Raw genomic sequence first — 20,575 nt, 5'->3', positions numbered from 1 at the left:
AAACCGGGAAACCGGGGTCCCGGTTCCGGTTCCGGTTTGAAAAATCTAAAAACCGGGTACCCCGGTTCCGGTACCGGTTTTTGGTACCCGGTTTTTACCGGGAATACCGGAACCGGGTTTCCATTTTATTTAATAATATTTATATATTATTATATTTATATATTAATATATATATTATATATATTAATATTTTTTACACTTAGGTTTAGGTTTAGGGTATTTTAAAAAATTAAATTTTTATTTCTAAGGCCCAAATAGGCAAAAATAATGATTTTTTAGGATTTTTGGACTTTTTAAGGTTTATTTTTTAATTATTTGGAATAATCACAACAAAGCCCCTTTAATTTAGACAAAGAAACTAATAGATTTTTAAAAAAATGGGCCAACTTATGAAAAAAAATTGGCTTATTTTAGGCCCAATACCTAAAATAAGCCCAAAAATCAATTTTTTAAAAAAACCGGTTACCGGACCGGGTAATACCGGAACCGGCCGGTAACCGGGGTCCCGGTTCCGGTTCCGGTTTCTCAAAATTGAGAACCGGGGTACCCCGGTTCCGGTTCCGGTTTTGGCCAAAAACCGGGAAACCGGACCGGGTTGACACCCCTAGTTTTCGGCTCCTTTTTGGTGGGGCAAGGTGTTCCAAATTCCATTACAGCGTGGCACGCCCCTTGTTTCCAAGATGTGGTGGGCCGTGGGCCGCAGAATAACTATAAGTTAATTAGCACCCCCCGGCCCCTTTTTAAGTATACAGATAGTTAATTTCTTGACGAGGTATGTTACAGTGCAATAAAATGCTTACATTTGACCCATATTTAGTGAGAGTGACATAATTGAAATTCAAATTTTAAATTTCAATCGTCCCTTTCATATGATTGTTCATCTGTCACGTCACTAAAAATAAGCTAAATGTAGGCATTGTATTGCACTGAAGCATTTCTCCTTTTTGACAGAAGTTGCCGACATGAAGATGACATGGCTCAACTCAACTGTTTAGGTAGCTGCCGTTTGGTCAGTACAGATTAGACCAACTCCAAAATGGTTGAACAAAAATGTAAAACACACCGTCGTTCGAACCAAACACAGCAGTGAATGCTTCTAGTTCTAAAAGCCTCTTTTTGTGTCTAACATTGAAAGTTACCGAAATCGAAAATATCTATGCTACATCTTCTTTTCAATTATGTTATATCACATCACTTTATGAGAGATTTTTTTTGTAAATAATTTTTTAAGCCTAACATTCTTCTTTCTTTAATAGGTCTGATGGTAATGGCGTGTTTAGTAGGTGTGAGTTTTGTAATTGAGTTGTATGTGTTGTAAATGGGCCGATATGAGTAGTGGGTTGTGACCTATCTTAGTTGTTAGACTAATTGTAGGATCGGCCCATATGTGTATTTGTGGGACCGGTTGTACCTTTCTTGGAGGTTAAGCTTTCCTCGAAATTCTAACCCAATTTTTCATCAATACAATTCACTAAAGTTTTCATCCAATTTTCCATTACAATTTACATCTCAAGAATCATTTCCATTCAATTAGAGTATAGAAACCTAAAACACTGTTATAATTGGTATCAAAGCCCTTCAATCCTTCGATGGATGGCAACGAGAGTTATTTCTAAAAATGAATGAAATGGTAAAAAGCAAGGCCGGCTCAATGTATTTTGAGGTTTTAGGCAAAATTTAAAACTGAGCCTAACTTTTTTTTTAAAAAAAGTAACAACTTTTTTTTTTTTTAAGTAATATATATATATATATATATATATATATATATTCTTGCTTTTTGAGATGCAAAATTTTTGATTAAGTTTTTATATTCAATATTTTTTAACATCTTTTTTTTTCAATTGATAATAAGCTAATCCATTTAATATCTCTTGTGACATTGTTGATCTTAGGTAGGATTTTATCAATTTTAATTTTGAAAAACTTTTTTCTGCACAAGCAAATGTAACAGGTATTGTCAATAAAATTCTATAAGCGATACATGCATTTGGAAAAGAATCAAATCTTTTCATATAATTTAATATGTCAATTGGAGCACTTTCTTCTATTTGTAAAATTTATTTTAAAACTTTTAGTTCTAAAAATAAATCTAAACCATCAAGATCATGTTTTAGGAAACCTTCTAGATTAAGACATTTATTTTGCAAACCATCATCATCTAGTGATTTTAATTTCTTAAAATTAAATAAAAAACCAAAAATATTATCATATATTTGAAATTGTTCAAACCTACTTTGAATTGAAGAAATAGCTTGATCTACTATATATAAGAAGTAATCAATTCTAAAAGATTCTTCAGCAGATGGTATTGTCTCGTCATTAGCATTCTCATCAAACTGTTTCTTTCCACGAATTACACGTTTTTCACGAAAAACATATTTTATTTCTATTATGGTTGCAATTTCTTTAAATGAAATCATAGCCGATGTAAATCCAGTTTCTCGATAAGTTTTAAAATAGGAAATAAGACCTTCTAATTGATCTATAGCAACATCAATATGTATATCTTTCGATTGTAAATTTTCACTAACAGTATTAACAGCAAATAAAATATCATACCAAATAGTCATACTCAATAAGAATTCAAAACTTTCAATCTCATAGGTTTTTAAACAATTAGCTTCACTTTTTGTTTTAAGATCTTCACTTAATTTTGCTAATTGTAGCAGAGCCTCTCATTTGTGGAGTTTGAAATTTTATTGCTTTTATACTTTCAATCCAATTTTCCCAACGTGTTTGTGATAATGGCTTAAGAGTTAAAAGCTTGGCACATTATCTAGTAATATTTTCCATCGTTTTGTAGATGACGAAAACAAAGTATATATACGTTGTACAATTCCAAAAAAAGATATAGCTTTAAGACATGAATTAGCAATATCACATAATACAAGATTAAGACTCACATAGTACATGGTATGTAAAATGCTTTAGAATTTATATCTAGTAGTCTTTTCTGCACCCCTCGTTCTTTTCCCTTCATATTAGATCCATTATCATAGCTTTGTCCTCGTATATCACTAATGTTAAGTTCAATTTTTTGATTAACCCAATCATTTCAATAAAAAGACCTTCTCCAATAGTATCATTTACTGTTATAAATTCTACAAAATGTTCTTCTACTTTTATTGGATTTTCTGAAATATTAACACATCTTAGAATGAGAGACATTTGTTCTTAACAAATTTATTTAGAGCTCCTCTTTGAAATTCAATCAATTTGTCTACTTTTCTCTCTCTCTCTCTCTCTCTCTCTCGTTTTTTTTCAAGTTTTTCAAATCCATATGCATATTTTATAGTAGACATTTAATTAAAAATACTAACAAATTAAACAAACATGATTTATCCAAAAAAAATTATGACTATAATAAAATAAATCACAAAAATAGAACAATAAAACCTAATTTGGCAAAGAAATTATGAAGCAGTTCTTGGAGACAGGATATGAGACTCGGAGAGGAAGAAAAAATTAGCACTTAGCAGATGAGATAGATAGAGAAGAGAAACTCAGAAAAGGGCAAGCAAAGAGGAGAGATAAAGTGGCAGATAGAGAGACTCTGGTATTTAAAATACCCATGGTAGACTTACTAGGCTGGCAGCTAGCATTATACTCGAGTCTATATTTTTTGCTGTTGGCTTTCCCTAGATAATAAATAGGAAATAAATCAATAATATTTTATTTGTAATGATTAGATTTTTCTCACAAAAAACAGAGAAATTCCAGAAAGTGCATGATGTAAGCGTGTAAGGCTTTAGGCATGTAAGGCCTTTAAGGCTTTGTCCCTTTTTTTTTTCTTGAATTATTTTTAGAATTTATAATGGGCTTTTTAATTGGGCCTTATTAAATTGAGGTCTTAAATTTTGATGAAAATTTTTTTTGGGCCCTATTTAAAAAAAAATTTGGGCCTTCAATTTTTTTTTTTGGTCCAAAATAAAAAAAAAAATTTCCAAATTTTTTTGGCTCAATTTTTTTTTTTTTTTTAATTTTTTTATTTTGGGCCATATTAAATTGGGTGCCCTAAGCGAGGGCCTATCTCGCCTAGGGCTTGAGCCAGCCCTAACCAAAAAGTATACAGGTTTTAATAGATCATTAAAGAGGGAATTTGAGGAAATAAGGAGAAATTTTGACCCAATTGCACAAAAAAATTATAGAAATTGAGAGCCAAGAATGTGTAGATATGATAGAAGAACTAGAGCCAGTGCAACAACAAATGGAAGCGATTGAAGAGTTAAGAGACAGTTTTTGCATCAGGATAAAAAAAAAAAAAACAAAAAAGAAAAACAAAACAAAAGACAAGCAAATCCATATTGTCTTTTGTTTATTTATTTATTTTAACTTATAAATAAGCCCCTATACAGAGCCGGCTCAAGCCCTAGGCAAGTTAGGCCCTCGCCTAGGGCCCTCAATTTAATAAGGCCCAAAAAAAAAAAAAAAATTTGAGCCTGAATGCCCAAATTTTTTTTAATAGGGCCCAAAAAAAAATTTTCATTAAAATTTAAGGCCTCAATTAATAAGCTCATTATAAATTCTAAAAATAATTCAAGAAAAAAATAATAATAAATAGAAAAGGGACAAAGCCTTAAAGGCTTACATGCCTAAAGCCTTAGGCGCCTAACGCCTACACGCCTACATTATGCTCTTTATGGAATTTCTTTTGTTTTTGGTGAGAAAATCTAATCATTACAAATAAAATATTATTGATTTATTTCCTATTTATTATCTAGGGAAAGCCAACAACCAAAAATATAGACTCGAGTATAATGCTGGCTGCCAGCCTAGTAAGCTTACCATAGGCATTTTAAATACCAGAATCTCTCTATCTGCTACTCTACCTCTCATTTTTGCTTGCCCTTTCTTGAGTTTCTCTTCCCTGCTTATCTCATCTGCCAAGTGCTAATTTTCTCTTCTTCTCCGAGTCGCTTGTCCTGTCTCCAAGAACTGCTTCATAATTCCTTTGCCAAGTCAAGTTTTATTGTTCTATTTTTGTGATTTATTTTATTATAGTCATAATTTTTTTTTTGATAAATCATGTTTGTTTAATTTGTTAGTATTTTTAATTAAACATGTCTACTAGAAAATATGCATTTGGATATGAAAAACTTAAAAAATTAAAATAATAATAATAAAAAAAAAATAAAGATGAGAAAAGTAGGCAAATTGACTGAATCTCAAATAGGAGCTCTAAATAAATTTGTTATTAGCAATAAACAAAATATAAACAAAATATTGAGGATAATTTAGGTGAAAAACTCATAAATGAAAGAAACTCATCAAAAAGAATTAGAAGATAATGAAAATATTATTGATGTATCTAACTCTATTGCTACAAATATTTATGACCCAAGCTAATGGAAAAATATTGATGCAAAATTAAGGGATTTGTTAGTAAAAAAATGGTCCAATAAGATACAATACTATAGATTTTCCTAAAGATGAGAACTCTAGGCATTTTTCTAATACATATTATAAACAAAAATTATCAAATGGAGAGCAACATAATAGAAAATGGCTAGTCTATTCAAAAGATGTAGATAGAGTAGGGGTGCAAAGGCGGGCGGTTTTTAACCGCCCGCTAACCGCTAACCGCTATAACCGCCAACCGCCTAACCGCCTAACCGTTTAACCGCATTAACCGCTAACCGCCTAACCGCCATAACCGCCTAGCGGTTAGCGGTTAGCGGTTATTGGGTCTACTAACCGTAACCGCTAACCGCTAACCGCCTTTTTATATAATATATTTTTATAATTATAATTATAAAAATATTTATACATATAACATAATCACTTGATCATTAAATCACAATTTTTTAAAAAAATAATTAAATCACAATTTGAGTATTAATATATTATCACTATAATTTATATGATTATATCATATAATCACTTGATCATTAAATCACAATTTTTTTTAAAAAATAATTAAATCACAATTTGAGTATTAATATATTATCACTATAATTTATATGATTATATCACATGAGATTGATTATTAAATCATTTGATTATATAATAACAAATTATACATATATAATATGACATAACTCATAAGTATACTAATTCATACTAATACAACAATTAAATATCTAGAGACTTATTTCCAATGTATGTTATAAACCTATAAGTCTATATAAGTCTACATATGTATATGAATAATATAAATGTATAATATCAATACTTAATCATATGATTCAATGACAATTCAAATACTTTATTCAAGACTTCAAGTGAATCATATTATTAATGTACAATGATGATATGATTCGTATAATATCAAATTAAGTAATTGACATTGGATTAAACAATGACCAATGTGTTACTTATAAACATAATTTAAGTATTAATGTATTATCATTATAATTTTAGTAATTTATATATTATCACTATAATTGATATGATTATATCACATGATGACTTGATCATTAAATCATATGATTATATAATAATAAATAATACATATATAATATGACATAACTCATAAGTCATAAGTCTACAAGTTAATCATATGATTCATGTACAATGATAATCACAATTGATTCAATTGAATTAAACAATATGTTACTTATAACTACAAGTCTACAATTTAATTAAAGCATTATTAGATACTTTAGGAATTTAGGATTTAGGAGTTTGAACATTACCATTTACCATTAGATATTAAGTTCAATTCAAAGAAAAAAGATTATAAGTAAATATGATAAGAATTTAAATAATTAATCATATGAATCATATGATATAATTTAATGAGACTATATGATTATATAATATCAAATTAAGTAATTGACATTAGATTCAACAATGTGTTACTTATAATCACAATTGAAGTATTAATGTATTTTTTGAACATTTTTTAGAAAAAGAAATTTAACCATTTTTTGAAAGAAAAAAAAAAAGAAAATTAACAATTTTGAACAATTTTGAATTTTTTTATATATATATATATAATTGCTTATAGTTATATTATATGCATATTGAATAATATAAATGTATAAGATAAATATTTAACTATATGATCCAATTACAATTCCAATACTTAATCAATTATTCATGTACAATGACAATGACAATGTGATTCATATAATATCAAATTAAGTAATTGACATTGGATTAAACAATGTGTTACTTATAACTACAATTGAAGTATTTTTGTTTGTTTGTAAGTTTATAAGATCAACACTTAATCATATGATCCAATGACAATTCAAATATTTATAGCAATTGGGCCCAAGAAGATATTAAAAATACAAGAAAAAAAAATGAGGGTAAAAAAAAGCCCAAAAAGCCCAAAAAAAAAGCCCAATTTTAAAAAAGCGGTTAGCGGGCGGTTATCTATTTCACTAACCGCTAACCGGCCACTAACCGCTAGGGCGGTTACGGTTAGCGGTTATTGCCACTAACCGCTAACCGTAACCGCCTTTGCACCCCTAAGATAGAGTATTTTGTTTTTGTTGCAAGTTGTTTAATTCAAAACTTAATAGAATGCAACTAGCTAATGAATGAATTAATGACTGGAAAAATCTTAGTGCTAAACTAAAAAGTCATTAAACAACCAATGAACATATTACTAACATGAATGACTGGATTGATTTAAAAATGAGATTGCTAAAAAATAAAACAATTGATAAAAATGTCCAAGAACAACTTAACAAAGAAAAAGATCATTGGAAAAGAGTATTATTGAGAATTATTGCTGTAGTAAAGAATCTTGGTAAGAATAATTTGGCATTTAGAGGACAAAATAAAAAGATTTACCAAGAAAATAATGGAAATTTTTTAAGTTTAATTGAAATGATTGCAAAATTTGACACAGTAATGCAAGAGCATATTCGTCGTATTAAAGATGAAAAAATTCATAATCATTATCTTGGACATAATACACAAAATGAATTGATACATTTGTTAGCAACATAAGTAAAATGGAGTATTATTAAAAAAGTTAGAGAAGCAAAATATTTTTCAATTATACTTTATTGTACCCCGGATGCAAGTCATCAAGAACAAATGTTTCTCATTCTAAGATGTGTTAATATTTTAGAAAATCCAATAAAAGTAGAAGAACATTTTGTAGAATTTATAACAGTAGATGATACTACTGGAGAAGGTCTTTTTATTGAAATGATTGGGTTAATCAAAAAATTGAACTTAACATTAGTGATATACGAGGACAAGGCTATGATAATCGATCTAATATGAAGGGAAAACGATGGGTGCAAAAAAGACTACTATATATAAATCCTAAAGCATTTTACATACCTTGTGGTTGTCATAGTCTTAATCTTGTACTATGTGATATTGCTAATTCATGTCCTAAAGTTATATCTTTTTTTGGAATTGCAAAACGTATATATACTTTGTTTTCATCATCTACAAAACGATGGAAAATATTACTAAATAATGTGTCAAGTTTAACTCTTAAGCCATTATCACAAACACGTTGAGAAAGTCGGATTGAAAGAATAAAAGGAATAAAATTTCAAACTCCACAAATAAGAGAGGCTCTACTACAATTAGCAAAAACAAGTGAAGATCCTAAAACAAAAAGTGAAGCTAATTGTTTAACAACCTATGAGATTAAAAGTTTTGAATTCTTATTGAGTATGACTATTTGGTATGATATTTTATTTGCTATTAATACTGTTACTAAAACTTTACAATTGAAAGATATGCATATTGATGTTGCTATAGATCAATAAAATCTTATTTCCTATTTTAAAACTTATAGAGAAACTGGATTTGCATCGGCTATGATTTCATCTAAAGAAATTGCAACCATAATGGAAATAGAACCTGTTTTTTTGTGAAAAACGTGTAATTCGTAGAAAGAAACAGTTTGATGAGAATGCTAATGACGAGACAACACAAGCTGCTGAAGAATTTTTTTAGAATTGATTACTTCTTATATATAGTAGATCAAGCTATTTCTTCGATTCAAAGTAGCTTTTAACAATTTCAAATATACGAAAATATTTTTGATTTTTGATTTAATTTTAAGAAATTAAAATCACTAGATGATGATGGTTTGCAAAATAAATGTCTTAATCTAGAAGGTTTCCTAAAACATGATCTTGATGGTTTAGATTTATTTTCAGAACTAAAAGTTTTAAAAGAAATTTTACAAATAGAAGAAAGTGCTCAAATTGACATTAAATTATATAAAAAGACTTGATTCTTTTCCAAATGCATGTATTACTTATAGAATTTTATTGACAATACCTGCTACAGTTGCTTGTGCAAAAAGAAGTTTTTCAAAATTAAAATTGATAAAATCCTACCTAAGATCAACAATGTCACAAGAGAGATTAAATGGATTAGCCATATTATCAATTTAAAAAAAGATGTTAGAAAATCTTGAATATAAAAACTTAATCAGAAATTTTGCATCTCAAAAAGCGAGAAGAAGAATTTTTAACTATATATATATATACTTTTTTTTAAAAAAAAAAAATTGACCCAAAAAAATCAAAAAATTTGTTACTTTAAAAAAAAAGAAAAAATAAATAAACTTAGGCCCAATTTCAAAGTTTTGCCTAAGGCCCCAAAATACATTGAGCCAGCCTTGCCCCTATTCCTGGTATAAACCCTAGACTGAAATATTGTGCAATGAGCATGCTCTTCTTGAAAGACTGACTTAGACATCGGAGTGAGACCGGCCGATGAATTCTCTTAATTGGTTATTGTCTTGTAGTAGCGCAAAGATTAAAAATCAAGGACGTTTCAAAGAACACTAAGCATGTGCAAATCACACCAATCGAAAACTGTTAAACTGAAAAATGTCCTAACATAATGAAACTTTTCAAACCAAAATTCACATTTCTTAGCTTTGCGTATAAGCTCTTCTCCTAGAGCACTTACAACACCATTCACACTAGGTTGTCATTGATGAACACCACCACAAACCAATACAAATAATTTTGGAACACTTTGTTCATATGTCCATAAAGATAGTAGGTGCATTGGCCAACCTAAAAGGCATGACTAGGAGGGAAAAGGCGGTTAGTAAAATTTACTAATCGCCTCCATTAACCGCCTGGTTAGCGGTTAATTAAACTGGTTAACGGTTAACAGGTTTTTTTTTTTTTTTTTTTTTTTTAAAAAAAAAAAATAAAAAATTGGGCTTAGCTAAACTCATCAAGGGAAGTTCCTTGTGCAAGCATGAACTCACGAGTAGCCAGCTAGCTTGCACATGGGCCAAAAAGCTTGCTTAGATAAATTTTAAACTTTAATAAACTAACACATCTAAAAAGCTAGCTAGATTGCACATGAGCTTGCACCAAGTTGTGTGTTTGCTTCTGGCTAACCCATCCTATTTATAGATAATAAATGTTGAGAGTTTGCTTTAACTGAGCAATGTGGGACAACTAGTTTTGTGGAAAAACTAGGGAGAATTCTGCTCTGCAGATTGCAGAGAGGACGAGCCACTGGCTTAAACAAATTCTTGATTCTTTCCACCTAAATGAACAAGCTTTTTTTCCCAAACAAATCAAATGCTTTGTTTAAAACCTCCACAGTTCTCGCTAGTAGCCACCACCAAGAACTCTGTACTGTAAACTTCCATACTTCCTTCTAAGATGTTCTTGCTAAATGAAGACCCAAACGATCGTAAGTTCTTTTCTTCCAAAGAGAAGCATAACAATCTTCTCTTTCAAAAATCACGTAGGAAATGGAGTGTAGATTATGCAAATATTCTATGCGCTCTCACCCCTTTCTGTCTCGCCCAGCCCCTCCCTCTCGTCAATCACTCACGCTCTCCCTCAATCTCTCGAAATCCCCCCCTCTTTCTCCCTGCCTCTCTCTTTCCCACTCTGTTTTTGTCTCTGTAAAGGGGATTAAATAGAGAAAGAGAAGAAGATGGAAGAAGGAGAAGAAAAGGGGAGTGGGTAGCATCAGCAGGGGAGGGGAAAAAGAAGGAAGAAAAGAAGTGGGCAATGGGCCGGCGGTTGCTTCCCCAGATTCTATGCGCCCCCCCCAAAAAAGAAAGTACCAAATTTGTACTTTTTTTTTTTTTAAAAAAAAAGCATCATAGGCGGGGATCAAACCCGGGTCACAGAATACTTCCTTTTTTTAATTTTAATTTTTTTTTTTTATAAATTCTTTACTTTTTTTATTTTTTATTTTTTATTTTTTATTTTTTATTTTTTTATTTTTGGAAATTTTCCTTTATTTATTTTTAAACTCTAAGAGTATTCAAGTAAATTTAGTTTTTGAACTTAGGAATGATAATTTAAAGCGGTTGAGTGTGATATGTAGTAACTCGTTTAGACCATGTGTAAATGAGTGGTAATAGTTGAGGAGGAGAAAAGGTAATTAACCCAATAACATAAATAAACAAACATATGGCTCTGGAACATTCCCACATGCATGGTAAGTAACCAACCCCACCATCGGTGTACCACAACCACCTCAATCCCACTCTGCTATGTTTGAACTGTAAAGCAAGTCGGCTCCCTCTTCTATCAAACATCAAAATTAATGCCCAAAAGAAACACACGCAAAAATGCATACTTGACCGGAGAACAGAAATACAAGCAAAACAAACACATTTACACATGATATCCATCTGTGTGTTCTCATCCATTTGTGATAAAAGAAAGCATAGCTGTCTTGACAAAAAAAAACATATTGGGTCCTCGAAACATTGCACTCTCACAAGATATGGCCAAGTAGCCAAGGACTTGAATAAATTGACTAGTCAAGAAGTCCACAGATTAGATGCTAGGATCATCTCATTGCATACAGCACACGACATCTCAGAGGGACCATACGAGTAATCCCCGATATAATAATATATGAGGCCAGCCATTTAATCACTACCAACAATATATAGAAAAATAAAATACAATAATCAGAGTCTCAAGAAAGCAGTCACCAGATGCTCAATACCAAAAAAAAAAAAAAAAAAACAAATGAAAAGTCTTACATGGCCTCAGTCGCTTCAGTCCTAACCGTGGGCTCCAAGAATCCAAGTTGGCACCTGATCAATTCTTGCAAGACTAAACTACCCATCTGGAAAGAGAACAAAAGTGATGTTTAATTGAAGACCCATAAATGTTTCTCAGCTTGTCTCAATTCCAGAAACAAGAATTTTGTAGAACACAAATCAACCTAAAAACTTTTTAGAAACACAGTAAACATACACCCCACACCAAAGCTTCTACAAACATATGACATAAAAAAAATTGTATGAACAGCAGAAGATACACAGCATCGCTTTTGAAGAGTCTACCCACTTCCAAAGATACTCGATTTTACTAATTTTAGCTCGACCATGATAACATTCCACACTTTCATGCCCTTAATGACTCCACATCCTTAACATGTAATACCAAAATATACTAAAAACGGAAATAGGCAAAGTCATTACATGTCAAATTTGGGCAAACACCACACTCTTCCATACTCGGTGACTTTTTACAGATTTGATAACCTACTCATGCATTCCTAAATGTTGGGCTAAGGTCAGGAAATCTGGCAGTTAAAGGGCCTGGAGTTCTATAAGAATGTATATTATGGTTTCTAGACCGCAGCCTATTTGAAGGGTTTCAGGTTAGATTTAATGGGTTACTTGCTGGCTACAGGTTAAGGAAAGTTTTAAGGGTTTTAAAGATCTAGGAAGAGGGTTGTGGAATTTAGGTCTAGGATTAATAAAAAGACATCTTGGAAGAATTGTATAGCGCAGAGAATAGTGATATACAGCCAGAAAAGAAGAAGAAAGAGAAGGGGGAGGAAGAGAGAGAAAGATAGAATCAAACAAGAGAGAGCATGCCTTCGATAATAAAGTACTTGATATTAATGAATCATCTTCACTTTCCTGTGGGTTCAATGGTACATATAATGACATATATATCAAGACTTGTTTTAACTCTACCTTGTCCCACTAGGATAGCCTCCACTGAAAAGCAAAGGAATAATACAATCATCCAGAATATAACCAAGCCTCTAGTCTTGAGATTCACAAAGGAAACAGCAAGAGAATAATGAAACATCAAGAACCAAGCCAAACTTCTAGTCCAGCGATTGACAAATAGAACAAATAGGTTGGTGAACAAGAAGCACCAGTAGGGTTAATTTTCCATAGCTCCACCTTGAGCAAGGCCTGAGATATAGGAGTCAATGGATAGCAGGGCATAGTTCCCTCCCATCTGCAAATTAGCGAGTTCAAAGTGAATTCTTTGCAAAAGTTGGCCTCATACACAAGATTTCTGATGCCTGGAAACCAAGTGGATTTTACCGTCGGTCAATCTTTCCTTTTGTTCTATTACCATACTTGAATATTTGTGATACGAACAAGATTATGGTGATTTCTATAATGACCAGAAATGCAGGTAGCACACCACTTGATGACAATTGCAACAGGGAAGATTATGGTGATATCTATCTATTAAGGTTGCTAAGTGAGATGTGTTGAAATTCTTGAAGCTAAGAACGAGGTAATTATATAAGATAGTGCATTACTTTCTTCACAATGTCGATGCAATGTTTTGCTTAAAATTGTCTTCAAGCTATACGATATAATGTTGGCTTCTTTTTTTTTTTTTTGGTAACCCCTATTATGCATCCAATACTATACGTTAATAAAGGGTTTAAATGCAAATGATTCTATGTGCATGCTTCCGCTATGTTATGATACTTGATAAAAAGTGAATGAAAGGAAAGAAAAAAGAAAACGATTGTATGAATACATGAAAGGTTTTAAATTGTTTTTCGGCTATATGAAATGATGTGCAATGTTATCAAAGCAAATGGGCATGGACAACCATCTCACATGGTCTACCAAGAAAGGCTCACTCGAGTGCCTCGTTTATCGAGTTATGTCCATATATTAGGCGTGGCTTCACTTGTGGCCACGAGAGTGGAGTTGAGATCTTTGTCATCGCCAACCCTTATACACAAGACATAATTGTGTGTCGGCCATTCAAGAAATTAAAGAAAAATAATGTTTATAATATGTGTGAATGTTTTACTTGTGCCTTATGATGTTTTCATAATGAAAAATGTTTCCAACTTCAATTACTATATAATGTATCTACTTATTGAGTATTCGACTCGCCCTTTGTTTTTTATGTTTTAAAAAACAAAGGGCGAGTCGAATACTCAATAAGTAGATACATTATATACTTATTGAGTATTCGACTCGCCCCTCATTGTTTTCCCAAAAGGGCGAGTCGAATGGGATGAGATGTAGTAATAGTGATACAATGGTTTAAGTTTTGATTTTTTTTCTTTTTTTTAATGAATAGTAATTTTATTGAAAGAAAAGGGCAAAACCCTCGTACACGAAAAGTATACAAAAGAGACAATCGCCTTATATATCTAAAAATTAAACAAATCTCCAGGATCCAATAAGGAGAAGTTAGGAACATATACTACAGCCTAACTAGATCGAAGAAAAAGCAATAGTGAAGTTGTCAGGACTCGGTGCTTTGTCGCCATCCATACTAACTGATGCCTGAAGAACTTCCTCCTCTTGAAATGGTCTCTCCAACCAATCCGCTTTTGCAGAATCTAAACAAGGGAACTCCAAGCCATCTAATTTGGCGCCAAGTAGCTGCTTTGGTAAAAAGATTCTTGAAGTATTGAGTGATTGTATCTTTGATCGCTTCTTGATCGAAAGTAACACTACTGTCAATGCAAAGACTAGAGATAAAGTTGTTTTGGCTGTGAGAATTGGCAAGACAATGGAAAAAAATCTAGTGTTATGATCCCCTTCTTTTAATCAGGTCGCCCTAGACTTCTACCTCCAGCTGACCTTGCATAAAGCAACATTCTCCAAATTTGTTTTTACCTTAGCCCTCCTGACTCTCACCTCTTCTACCATAAATCTCTCTTCTAAACAATCAAGAACCTAGATCTCCTCTAATAAGGACTTCTTACTCTCCTCTATATTTTTAAAGACTTCCTTATTCCAGTGTATCAAGTCAAACTTCAGTTGTTTTACTTTATTAGCAAAAACAAAACAGGGAGTGCCAAAGAACTGATATTAATCCCACCATTGTTTCACCATATCTACAAAAGCTTTAGCCATATGTTCTCAAATTTAAATGAGCATGATCCTCTGGACATACCTCCACTATCAAGCAATATGGGAAAATGATCTGATAAGGGGCAAAGAAGACAGCGCTAGATCAAGTATGGGAAATGCTATTCCAATGTGGAGAAACAAGGAATCTATCAATCCTGGACGTAGAGAGAGGGGGGGGGGGGGGTGGGGTTTGGTCTTGATTATGAGACCATGTGAAAGAACCTGTGAAAGAACCTCCAGCCAACAGAATATCCATCAACCCCTACTCTGAAATGAAATTTAAGAATTCCCACATTTGTAGAGGTTAATGGAGACACCCCAACTCTTTCGTTTGGGAAAAAGGTAACATTGAAATCTCCTCCGATGCACCAAGGAACTTCCCACATTCTGAAGACCCCTGACAACTCCTCCCACAAATAATGCCTATCAGAATCATCATTGGAGCCATAGACTCTTGAGAAAGCCCAAACTCCTCCAACGGAACTGAGGAGATATGGACTGGACTCACACGGGGGTTGAGTTGAAAGCGGAACTCATAGAGGCGACACAGAGAGCACCCTCTTTGCTTTCAGAAGAAACCACAATCACTGGACTGATGGGCTCAGGGATGACTGTGATGTTTCCCTCAAAAAAACTTGCACACTACTCTACCAAAGCCATTCACAGAACCTTCCAGAACATCTGGTAGGCATAGACTCTCGGGTTCACAAGGGACCCCTCCAGAAATGGAAAAAGGCATGTTGTTGACATTCGAGATAGAGAACGTAACTATAAATCTCTTTCAATGCGCATAAAAAATCTTAGCCAAAACTACAATGTTATGCTAATTCCAACATCATACTGCAATGTAAATGCTAAACCTAGTATATACCCTTATAAAATTTCAATTTACATGTAAATTTAAACATTAGTGCGTTTGTTTGTACTGATCAATTATCTCTTAAAAACACATGTACATTTGAAATCATACATCACAATTTATTCAAGGAGTCGAGCAATGCTTTTAAAAAGAACCAACCACTACCTCAGTCAAAGCAGCTCAAAGGAAAAAAAAAGAAGCTCAAGCTCTAATAATCACTCAATTGCGTAGGAATTCAAATAGTTACGAAACTATTAAACCCTAGGGCACAAAGTCCCACATACTCGAAAATCCAACGTACAGCAAATAAAACAAAAACAAAAAAAGAGCAAGAAATTGAAGAGTAAAAGAGGCATACTCCCAATATCAGCGGTTGCGCTCGGCCGGCAACGGACGATTAAAGCCGCCGCGGCGGTTCATATACTGCCTGGGCTGGCGCTTTGTGACGGCTCTGATGCCGCTCACGTCGGCTCCGAGCACCGGCTTGCCCTTGGTGGAATCGAATCCGGTGGGGATCCCAAACTTCTTCATCATCTCAAGCTCGTCCTCGTCCACACCCTCCTCCACCTGTCCCTCTTCTCCTCCTGCACCATTAACCCCGTCCTTGCTCTTATGCTTTTGTTGTTGCTGCTGTTGTTCTTTTGCGATTCCGTCCACAAAGTCGGCGACGGCCTTCTGGTGCTCCTTGTCGTCGGTGGAGTGGCTGCGTCGGCGGCTGCGCTTGGGCGAAGGGGAACGGTGGTGGATGTGGCGGTGGCTGCGCCTATTGGAGCGGTCGTCCGGGGTGCGTGAGCGGTACCGATCGGGGGAGCGCGTGCGGGAACGGGTGTGCCGGGAGGGTCGGCTGCGCTCGGGCGTACGAGATCTCTTGACGCGGCTGCGCTCTCGGTCCCGCTCCTCCTTGTCTCGTCGTTTCTCTCTGTCTCTGTCTCTGTCGCGGTCGCGGTCGCGGTCGCGTTCGCGTTCGCTCATGGTGCGTGGTGGTGGTAGGGGTTTTTGATTCCATCTTTTAGAATTTAAATTTTGTTTTGTATAGATGTGTAATGTGTTTTATCAAATAAAATTAATACACCTCTAAAATTAAAATACTGTTTCGTATCTAGAAAACCCAGGATTTTTTTAAGGATGAAAGTACTTATCTTATTCTATAAATTTAATATATTAACCATTAAATTTATGGACTCTATATAAATTCAATGGTTATGAAAATGATTAAAAATAAAATAAATTTCATCATTTATCTTTTCATAATTAAAAAATTATGAAATAAGAGGCAGTTTTGTTGCTGATGTGGTCCTGAGGAGGTGTAACCCTCTCGTGTAGGGATGGGCAAAAACACACTCATCCCGCAAACCTACTCTGATCTGCCTCGATCTAGCCTGCTCGCCTAGATTTAGATTGTTTTTTGTGGATATGGGTTGAATTTCTTCCAATCCGTGTAGGATGGGACGTATTTCGAGTAGAACAAATTTTGGGGCGCGAGTACCTGCTCCGCCCCGCTTATCAACAAATAAAAGAAAAAAAACCCTAGTTCTAGTTTTCTTCTCTTCTTTGAGCCGCCTCCACCCTCTCTTTTCTCTCTCTCGCCTCTTGCTCTCTCTCTCACTACTCTGCTCTGTCTTCTGCTCTGTCTTGCTCTCTCTATGTCTCTGTCTTGCACTCTCTCTTTGTCGTTGTTTCGCTCTCTCTTCGTCTTCGGATCTCTCTCTTGCTCTCAAATGAAAAAAAATGAATTTAAAAAAAAAAAAACCAAGAAAAATAAGCCATGCCCAGAAATACCCGCCCCGCAAAACCCGAAACCCAGCAGATAGGATTAATTGTCTCTAGATTACAGGTAGGCTTTTTAAACTCGTAAGGCACAAATTGGATAGCAGAAACGGTCGATATCCGACCCAATCCGATCCGTACCCACCCCTACTCTCGTGGGTCATGGGTTCACGAACTGCAGCATACTACGTCTCTACATTTAAGATTTTGTATTTACTTGAAAAAGACAAAAAGACTCCATTACTCACTATTATAAATGTGTCTAATTTTCTTTGTTTTTTATTTTCACGATAAAAAAGCATATAGAGAAATAAGCTCCACAAATATATCCTATTGTCTCCTTAATTACAAAAAGAAGAAGAAGTTGGCAAAATGCCAAAATGTAAGATTCGTGTGCGCGGGCCGCACCCACATAGATCTACATATTTATTTATTTACATAATTTTGGACCCTCACACAAAATTTTTTATTCCGCCCTTAATTTGTAGTTCCATCCGGACCATCCCTACTCTCAAGTATAATTTTTCCTGTATTATTTCATCATCTTCTAATATTTGAATATCAACCCCCTCACGTTTTCCCCCTCCCTTCTCTACTAGGGTTTCATCTCTAGTATAGAGTGTCGTCGGAGAGAAAGAACCTTTGTTCTCCCCCTCCAACCCCCCTCCCCTCCCATCACCCTCTATCTCCCGGTGAGTTAGCCTATTTATCTGATGTCCCAACCTCTTTGGGCAATTTTTTTCCTTTGCCTTCTTCTCTACCGCTTCCCCCTCCTTTGATCCCCTTTTTTTGCTCTAGGCTTTTGGATTGGCCATTCTTTGCCGGATCTTTTGCCCTTGCCAAACCCACTTCGTCACTCACCCTTCCGCCTGTACTCTTCGACTCCGTCCGAGTTCTTCATGTTCTGGCCATTTTTCCCTGGCAACCTTCCTCCTCGACGTGGTTTCTGTTTTGTGTTTCTTGTTTCTTTGTTTTATTTTCTTGTATTCTCTCATTTTCTTGGTTTTTTTTTTAGAGTTTGTGTTTGTTTGTTTCTGTTTTTGCTTTTGTTGTTTATGCTTGTTTAGGTACTCTTTGTGGATGTTGCTCACGGGGTTTCACTCAAACTTTTCCCTCTGTTTGAGTGTGCCGCCGATCTCCTCCACGCCTGCACTGCCGCCCATAGTCCTCTGCTGGGCCTTTTTCTCGCGCCCCCCACCGCGATGAGCTTCCAATGCCCCTTCTGGTTTCGGTTTCTGGCGAGCGCGTGATCGACTCTTCTTTCCAATTGCTGTCATCCTCTTAGTGTGCTTTTTTTTTGTTGGTTATTTCCCTATAATTTTGTTTGACTTTCCTTTTTTTTTTTTTTTTTTTTTTTTTTTTTTTTTTTTTTTTTTTTTGTATCGGTTTTGTTTTTTGCTTGTAATAATGATCGATCCTCTCTCTCGATCTGCCCACCTGATACCCTTCAAGGTAATTGATTTGTTCTAGACCTTTGGGTTGTGGATGTGAACGTTATCTTGGCTTTTGGGTCGAGGAGGATGAGTTTTGGCTTGAGGTTTTCTGCCCTCAATGCCGAAGAATAAGAGCTATCTATGAATTAGTTTGAGTCTATTTGACACAGATATGTTGTTTAATTTGAAATTAGTCATAGGTTAGCAGATTTTATATGAGTCTAGAATATAATACGTCACCTTTAACGCTTGTAACATCATAGCTTTGGCTATGGTTGTTTTAGAGCTTTGTTCTGTGTTGTTTGAATTTCATGCTCGTTTATTAATGAATGCGATTGAACTATTTTTTTTAAAAAAATATATATATAATTTTTCCTTTGTAACTATTATAATTAAAAAAAAAAAAAAAAAAAAAGCACTGTCTCTAAAAAAATTAAAAGGTAAAATATGCTAATTAGCCCTTTGGAGAGAACCTTGTCATTTGCTTTGTTTGAGCACCAGCAACATTTTTTCTTACTTTTTCTTTAAATTCAAGCAATTAAATTACTTTTTTCTTCTCTATTCAAATACACGTTACAATAGCTTTTCTTAATCTTTCCCTATATCATTAAAATATTAATTTTACTTATATATATAATCTCTTTAGAAATGCCAAGAGTCAATAAGTTCTTCATATTTTGTCCATATTCTCCTACAAATTTAATAGATCAACCATTAGATTTGAGAGATCTACCGTTGACTTATGTGGGGTCCACATAAGTTTACAAATCTAATGGTTGATTTGTAAGGTGAGATAACTGAGATGGACCAAATATAGGAAAAATATTAATCCAATAGCATTTCTCTTTCATTTATGATCAACTCTCATACACTCTTTTGTCATTGTCTTTGTGCACTAAGCTCATGTTTAGGTCAGTGTTTTTCTGAATGTAATCGAGCCCGTGCGCCAAATCCATGGCGATTTGCATTATGGAGATCCATGAGGAGAGCACTGAGTAGTTGGGGTTTCTAGGTTCCGCAAACAAGCTACGAGGTTTGTGACATCAATGAACTTGTAGATGAGGAAAATGTGGTCGCCGGAGATGGGAGCACTGAGGAGCTTGACGACATTGAGGTGGTTGCCACGACAGATAATACCAAGGCATTGCTTGAGCTGAGGCCTCTGGATCTTGTGGTGGAACTTACTCTGAAAAACAATGGCTTTTTTGCCTTATAGAGTGCACCACCAGAAGTGGGTGGAGGGGGTGGAGGTGTAGGTTCTGGGATGGAAGCCGTTGGTGGCAGAGCAAAGCTTGAAGTAGTTGTAGATGTGAGACTTCTCAGGGAGCGAGTGGCAGAGGTTGGAGAGTGAGGTGCAACTTGAGATTGTGCAAGCTAAGTTGACCCTCACTTTCAGCACAACAGAAAAAGGTGTGTCACTTAATAATCAAATGAGTTTCTACAGTCACAAACGGGTTTTTCATTCATGAATCAAGTTTAAACGAGCAGGTATCGAGCAAGTTG

At 34.2% G+C, this 20,575-nt stretch overlaps 1 protein-coding gene across 2 annotated transcripts; it reads right to left on the bottom strand.

The window, feature by feature from the left end:
- Positions 1–11,507: 11,507 nt before the first annotated feature.
- LOC132189846 (uncharacterized) lies at positions 11,508–16,866 on the bottom strand. 2 transcript variants are annotated; one of them, XR_009441071.1, is made up of 3 exons: positions 16,231–16,866; positions 11,912–11,997; positions 11,508–11,801 (listed from the first exon to the last, which is right to left on the bottom strand). XR_009441071.1 is itself a non-coding variant. In XM_059604660.1 (2 exons), exon 1 carries the CDS (start codon positions 16,842–16,844, stop codon positions 16,239–16,241), a length of 606 nt encoding a protein of 201 aa, XP_059460643.1. In that variant the 5' UTR covers positions 16,845–16,866; the 3' UTR covers positions 11,508–11,997; positions 16,231–16,238. The 2 variants fall into 2 exon arrangements, 1 of the variants encoding a protein (XP_059460643.1); XM_059604660.1 differs by having other exon boundaries at positions 11,508–11,997.
- Positions 16,867–20,575: the final 3,709 nt, after the last annotated feature.

The sequence above is a fragment of the Corylus avellana genome, chromosome ca8 (assembly GCF_901000735.1).
Source record: "Corylus avellana chromosome ca8, CavTom2PMs-1.0".
NCBI classification, from domain to species: Eukaryota; Viridiplantae; Streptophyta; class Magnoliopsida; order Fagales; family Betulaceae; genus Corylus; species Corylus avellana.
This window is presented reverse-complemented; position numbering and strand designations above follow the sequence as displayed.

What these genes read in the sequence shown, in the direction of transcription:
- LOC132189846 (XM_059604660.1), bottom strand. Translation starts at nt 16,844, where the DNA reads ATGAGCGAACGCGAACGCGACCGCGACCGCGACCGCGACAGAGACAGA.